Here is a 7,540-nt window from a genome sequence, read left to right on the forward strand (position 1 = left end):
CAGAAACCGTATGCGCTAATTCATTTCTTCCAATTTGGTGTACAATAAAAAATGTTAGTCCATTTACTTATGATTGCGATGCTCGTTTTAGCCACTAATTTGCACAATTCTGCGTTACTTTTGCACCATTCCTGCGTTATTTGCACATCCCTGCGTTACTGGATATACACATTGTATAGCAATCAACTGAAAGGCGATATATCTTTAATACACCAACCACGTTGCCAAGCAAATCACCCTGTATTATATGTAGATTGTTTAAGAAATTAATAATGAATTATCAATCTATATAAATTTAGGAAAGCTGGAGATGGCAGAGTCTTCTGATATCGAGATTTATCGTAAATACATAGTTAAGAATTATGTTGCACTCAAGAAGTATTTGCATCCTGATCCTATTATTGATTGTGAGAAAGGCTTTGAATTACTCACCGTTACAGACAGAAAAAATATCCAGGTATGAAATCAAATAGTTTAAAGGCCAGTAAAATTTAGTTTTCTTTATTTAATTGTCAGTATTTGATGGCATGTGCGACAATGGTGAATTATTATTTTAATTGTTGATTGTAATATAATTACTTAAGAATAATCTTATTCCAAGCTTGGAACTTACATTTGAAATATTCTTTAGAAATATTTTATCATTTCTGCATTAGTTATTTAAAAAAGAGAACTTTGCAAAATATTCCTTTCCTTTAAAAATGAAACAAAAATCAAACGCTTATCGAACGTATTAAAAATGTTATCAACATTAAGTTGATATTAAGATTAACAAATGTTTATTGAAATAATACAATTTTACAGGGTAAGGATCCAACTGATAAGAATGAAACGATATTGAGAAAAGTTATATCCAAAGGTGCTAAAGGTTACACAGAGTTTAAGGAGTGTCTTAAAAAGACTTGGCAGACTGAATTATTAGAGCTGATCGTTTGTGCAGAGAATGGACAGGACACAATAGAGATAGAAAGTCGGCTTGAGGAAACTCCAGAGTATATCAAACACAGAGGTGGTAAGTTGATTATGCGCACAGTGAGTTCTGAGATGAACTTTTGTGACTGCAAGCTGTCTGTCGTCCGTTGTTCATCGTTGGTCGTTAATATATGTCTTTTAAAAACATCTCCGCCAGACCAAAATTATCGATTTATTACAAATATTACAAACCTTTTATATATATAGTATGTTTGTACCTTGTTTTTCTTTCTCTACAAAAGTTATATCAATCGTAACATAAGGTAGACGTTTGTCTCAGTCTTACATCATTTACTTTATATAGACTTGAATATAGGGAAACACAATTAAACGAAGACATGTCAATCTTTTGTCCGTAGCAATGCATAGTGAACTTCAACAAATCATTAACCATGTATCCTTGTTTGAAAGGTCAGCCAGCCAATATGATTCCATAATCTTATATAACAAGCACATCTCATTCCGAAAAAAACAATACCGTTTATTACGCCCTTTTTCATGCGATATTACATGTCGTTCTATCATAATAGACGAGCTCATTTCAGCCCTCGTCGGCGGAGTTAAACGCCGTCGGAATAACCAAGCAACGCACCCGAAATGATCGTGTCAAACTTATATAACGTTTCATAACGCCTTTTCCCCCGATACATCATGTCGTTCTAGATCTATCATAACGGCCATTTTCACACAGTGGCCTGAGTCAGGCACTGAGAGGGCTAATGACGGCCCGCAAAAGGTTTTTCGAAGCCCCCAATAAATGGAGGAAAAGCTCGATCTCCTCTATTTCAAACATGTATAACCTGTCTATGTATTTTTTATGTACAGCTCGTCTTAAACAAGGCCGTCCACTGGCAGGTGTGCAGCGGAAAACTGAACTTATCAGATTTTAAACATACGTGGTCGACTGGTTTAAGGTTTGGTCCATTAAAATTGACTCTGACTGAATATATTGTTGTTTCCTTGTGTAGTACAGCAGAAAAGACCTATATGTTATAGCTAATGACACTTTTTTTTGTACCATAAGTTTCATTCGTGGTTTTCTTTCTGGTTTCAAAGCGTTAAGTGGCGTACAGTTTAAAGTGTGATAGTGTTGATGTAATATACAGTTGGTCTGCGCTTTTAGTGGTGTGTTCCATATTTGTTACCGGACAGCTGCCATTTTTGTTTACATGTTCATAGCCCTTGCCTTGTATGGGAAGCTGGGTTTTGATAATTTTGGGGCCTTTCCTATTGAATTAAAGTGGAAACATAAGAGTAAAGGCAATTTAACACAGCATTGTCCAAAATTTGCCCTAAAATATCATTTTTGCAGTCCTATTAATAGTTTTTACTGCAACTTTTATTATAGACATGTATTTTTGTACTGTTAATTTTCGTCTGCAAAATTACCAAGTTCTACCAAACCAGGAGTACTTGAACATGGTGTTAGAGGTTACAGGTCAGGTATAAATAGTGCAAACAAACTTTTTCACTTTAAAAATAACGCAAAAATCGTACGCAAATAGAAGTATTGGTCGAGCACAGGTACGGTGTTAACGACTGAAATAAAGATATTGGTGTTCGGATTCATTTTTAGTCAGACCATTTTCTTTCATTGTAGATAGTTTTCACAACAAAATTCGAGAAAAAAATGTTTTGTATTTATCAGATTTTTTAAAAAAAATGACGCCGTCAATGTGTGTTCTTGAAAATATACAGGGAGGTAATAAGAACGGCGAGTGCATTGATGTAGAATAATGCACGCTTCTGGCCTTCTTTGTTTATATAGAAAAAATCCGATAGTGTTAGAATTATATTTTGATTTTAACATGGTTGTCAGACATTTTTAATCAAAATTGCACCGAAACAGACTTTTTGAATGTCAAATATTTACATCCTATTCTTTGTTAAAGATTACATCCTGTGTTTCAAATATTTATAACCATGTGGTAGAATTTATTTCAAAGTCTGATTGTATTGACATGTCAAATATTAATACATTCATTTATTTATAAGATTAATTTAAATATTCGATCCAACTTCGGTTTAATCAATGTAGTTAACGATAATTAATATGGAATATATAAATAATGTTTTGAAAAGTCACAGTATAAAAGTCCTTATCACATCATGTTAAATGATTGCCTGGTATACCAGTGGTCAGAAGATAACTGTTGTCATATAGTTTTTCTTTATTTATTTTTTAAGTAATTTTTTAAAAGAAATGACAAAGTGTAACGAACCAGCAAGTAGTACTCCTAATTGCGTATAAACGCTCAATAAAACTACATGTATTTAAGAGAAACAAATAAATGTGAACACATGCTTTGCCGAAAATCTACAGCATATCTGTATATTGTGTGTTTTGACCGCTATCAACAGGTTAATAAAGTCAATTTAAAGTCCGTATTAAGTCTGATTATGAATAATAGCCGAGGAATTCCGATTAGGCAAAATTAAAATGATGGAGAAATCAGGAGGAATTACTTCCTATTATCACCCCTCCATGACAACGATTTGTTTTCATATTTTTAATGTAGAAATTTCATATTAAAACGGTTCGAACATATACCGTTGTTGGCGTTTGTTCATGCAATGAACTATAGAAGAAATATTTTCTTCTTTAGCTTTTCCACAAATGTTTATTTTCAAGCACACAATGTAATAAGTATAAAGATGGAAATACTTCTTTTTTGTATATTAATTAATGCAATTATCAAAACAAAGTTTAGGTATTATTATGCATTGTTAAAGTTAAACATAGCAATTCTTATTTGCCATATGCATTATTTGTTCCTAACCATACACAATTGAAGTTGGTAAACACCTCAACATTTCATATATTATATAGAAATATTGTCACTGATTAACACTTCTTTCTACTCACTTTTCAGAACTTCAAGGCTACCTGATTAAATTCTACAGAAAAAGGTGTAGTTCAATACCTCTCTCACCACTTCTTGAAGAAATAGAGACACCTCTAGCTGGGTTCTATGTGATGCCAGATATAGTCGACGTAGAAAGAAAGTCCCAAACTTGTCATGAAGAGGAGAGAACACCGATCAATTCTTTGAAAGACATGTTTTCAACCGGAAGTGAAGATCAACAAGAAATTTATCTACCAGCTGATGCAGGTTTTGGTTTAAACATATTTTATTCTTTCTCACATAAGCATATTTACATACATGATATTTACAATCAAAACAAGAAAAGGATTAGACTGGAAGCAACCTAATGCTTATTGAAGTCTTTACCCAATGTACAATAAATATATGTGCGAAATAAGGCGAAATAAATTGTCGTTTGTTGACTTAGAAGGCTGATGTGTTACAACTTGCATCGAAAATGAATAAATAAATATAAGATATATCAATTATTTAAAGAAAAGCAAAATAAGACTAATAATGATAATAGTTTGATAAGTTCAGATAGAAAGAAGAATGAGATAGAAAAAGAAGGAGAAAAAAACCAGAAAAAATGACCTGTGATTTAACCCTTAATGATAGTTGAAAATTATTGGAGAGTCAAAGCGATTCGATTTTTCAATATATTTATGAACTGCAAGGAATATTTTCTCATTATCTGAGTCTGTAAGTGTCGTGTTACCAAACAGGATGGTTTTTAGTGAAACATGACAGTATGTGCTTATACAGTTTATCAACTGAGGTCTTATGTTTTTATAAAGAGGACAGTCGAGAAAAAAATGACGAGTTGTTTCCCTTTGTCCACAGACGCAAAGAGGCGAAGGTATGATATTCTTAGAAAAAAGGTCTTCAGCCAAAGAGCTACAGTTGGTCCTCAGACGTGTGTGGAAAATCTGGAGTTTTCTTTTGCCATAGTAAAAATATTTCGGTGGCTTTTGAATGTTAGGAGATATACTCTTTTTAAATGACGATAATGTTGGAGAGTTGCGAACGTCACTTTGAAGACTGTTAAAGGCTCGAGTTGTGGATGGCAAGAAGGAATTATAATATAGCGTGGTACGAGCTCTAGGAGCCCTGTAATAGTTTTGATTTCGTCAGTTATATGATTGTTCATTGGTGGAAACTTGAAGCATTTCAGAAAGATAAGGAGGGGCAAGATTTTTGGTCATTTTATAAAAAAGAACAAGTTTGTGTTGGTTACGACGAGATTCAAGGGATTCCCACCCTACCTCGGACATAAGTTTGGAAATTGAGACAAGTTTGGTTGCCCCCGTTACAATACGAGCTGCCTCGTACTGAACCTTTTCGATTGTTTCCTTCTCTTGAGATGTACAGTTATCAAAGTTAATATCACCGTATTCTAAAAGAGGACGAATGAAAGACATATAAATTTTTCCCAGTGAATGACGATCAAGGATAAATTTCAACTTTCGCATTACATTGATACGCTTGTAGGCTTTCTCAATTATATAGTTTTTATGAATATTCCATCTGAGATCAGAAGAGAAAAATACACCAAGATGTTTATGATGAGTAACTTCTTGAATAGTCTCACCATTCATCTCTAAGGGCGGATGGACTTGGTTGCCAGTTTTTCGAGTCAAGATAAGAGATTCTGTTTTTTTCGGGTTGAACTTTACCAACCAGGTTTTGGCCCAGTCGGAGATAGTAGAGAGATCAGAGTTAATAGTGGTAGCAGCAGAGGTAGGATCATCTACAATTAGATATAGACTCGTGTCATCAGCAAATAGGCGAATATTAGCTTGTATATCGATAACAATGTCGTTTATATACGTTAAGAACAAAAGAGGTCCCAAAATAGATCCTTGAGGTACTCCTGCTTTAACAGTGCTCCATTTAGAATGTGCGCCAGGTATAACAACGCATTGCCTGCGGCCATGGAGATAGGATGAGAACCATGAAAGCAAGTTTCCATTGATGCCCATATATTTAAGTTTAAACAATAGGCCTTTATGCCACACCCTGTCGAATGCTTTACTAACATCACAGAATACGGCACGAACTTCCTTTCCTGCGTCAATTGCTTCAGTAAAGAAATTGTACAGATATGTTAGCTGGTTTGTTGTTGAGTCACCAGGTATGAAGCCTGACTGCAAAGGTGTTAGAATGTTGTTGGAGTGGAGGTAGTTGAAGGTGTGTTTGAAAACAATTCTTTCGAAAACTTTACCAATTGTAGAAAGAAGAGATATAGGGCGATAGTTTCCAGGAATAGACCGGTCACCAGATTTGAATATAGGCGAAACAAACGCTTCTTTCCAACATATGGGAAAAACCGAAGAACATAGAGATTCATTAAACAAATCAGCTAAAGGAGTAGAAAGCTCATTATACAACTCTACAAGAATTCTATTATTTATACCGTCTGGACCTGCTGCTTTACCTAATGGTAGGTGTTTTAGGACAAGTGAAATTTCATCGGGTGTTATAGAAAAGGATTCCATATTTGATGTACAAGGTTCATTATGCTGGAAAATCGCAGTTTGCTCTGGTTCATTTAAAAGTGTTTGGTCAATAAAAAAGTCATTCAGTATGTCTGCTTTTGTGTTTTCGTCTTCAGCTAGAATATCAACATTTTGCAGAGGAGGAATAGAGGAAGAGGAACAGGGTTTTATAAATGATTTCAGGCAGGACCACCATGATTTTGTGTTTTGCTGTGATGTCTTAAGATTATTTGCAAGATTTTGTATATGATTTGCTTTAGAAATGTTTATTTTTGATACAATATTGTTGCGAAGTGTCCTAAATTGCAACCAATCGTGTTCTGTGTTGGTGCGTTTGGCTTTTTTGTAATATCTACGTCTTTGTCTGATAAGTATTTTTAAATTAGGAGGAAACCAGGGTGGGTCATTTGGTCTAATGGTTACGTTTCTGTTAGGAATACTTATTTTTGATATATCTATTATGGCTTCTGTGATTTTGTGTGCGTATATATCTATGCTTTGGTCTTTAAATTGGTGCCAATTTGTTGAAGCTGCAAGTTCTCTAAGTTGTTGATAGTTGCCTTTGTCAAACAGCCATATATGCCTTATATAAGTGTGAGTATTTGGTTTATTAAAATTTATCAGGCCAAAAACAGGACAGTGATAGCGGACAGGTTGGTCTAGACAAGGCTCACCAACACCAACAGTGTATATGAATAAAGGATTCGATGTGAGAATAATATCAATTAGTGAGTTAGAGCTTTCAGTAAAGTGGGTTGGCTCTGAAATAAGTTGAGTAAGAGAAAGTTGCTGACTAAGTGAGATTAATTTTCTAGAGGCAGTAGAATTAAGCATGTTAATGTTGAAGTCTCCCGTGATTATGATGTTTGATATACCGGAATCAACAGCAAGATTAATGGAATCTTCGATTAGGGAGTGTTGTAGAGTAGAAGTGTTAGGTGGGCGGTAGTAAGTACCATAGAGAAAGCGTTTTGTCTTGCTAACAATTTCAACCCAAATGCACTCAACTCCTTGAATTTCCAAGTCATGACGACGCAAATAACGATAATAGCTTTTTACATACAACAGCACTCCTCCGTGACTGCCCCCTAACCGATCTTTCCTTTCTGGTTCATGAAAGCCTTCAAAGATTAAATCACTGTTTGGTGTAGAACTATCTAGCCATGTTTCAGAGAAAGAGAGGATATCAAAGTCCTTAAATTC

The 7,540-nt window shown here is 34.5% G+C and overlaps 1 protein-coding gene across 1 annotated transcript; it reads left to right on the forward strand.

Moving 5' to 3' along the window:
* The first annotated feature begins 304 nt into the window (after positions 1-304).
* LOC132715714 (uncharacterized) lies at positions 305-4,704 on the forward strand. The gene is made up of 4 exons (XM_060698775.1): positions 305-457; positions 805-1,012; positions 3,846-4,085; positions 4,637-4,704. The coding sequence occupies exons 1-4, from the start codon at positions 311-313 to the stop codon at positions 4,702-4,704; spliced, it is 663 nt and encodes a 220-aa protein (XP_060554758.1). The 5' UTR covers positions 305-310.
* Positions 4,705-7,540: the final 2,836 nt, after the last annotated feature.

This window comes from Ruditapes philippinarum, unplaced genomic scaffold, assembly GCF_026571515.1.
Source record: "Ruditapes philippinarum isolate M1 unplaced genomic scaffold, ASM2657151v2 ctg10838_1_1_1_1, whole genome shotgun sequence".
Taxonomy (NCBI): domain Eukaryota; kingdom Metazoa; phylum Mollusca; class Bivalvia; order Venerida; family Veneridae; genus Ruditapes; species Ruditapes philippinarum.

Excerpts from the sequence above, each read along its gene's own strand:
- LOC132715714 (XM_060698775.1), top strand. The coding sequence starts at position 311 with ATGGCAGAGTCTTCTGATATCGAGATTTATCGTAAATACATAGTTAAG. Across the intron at positions 458-804 it reads CAGACAGAAAAAATATCCAG|GGTAAGGATCCAACTGATAA; the intron begins GTATGAAATCAA and ends ACAATTTTACAG. Across the intron at positions 1,013-3,845 it reads GTATATCAAACACAGAGGTG|AACTTCAAGGCTACCTGATT; the intron begins GTAAGTTGATTA and ends CTCACTTTTCAG.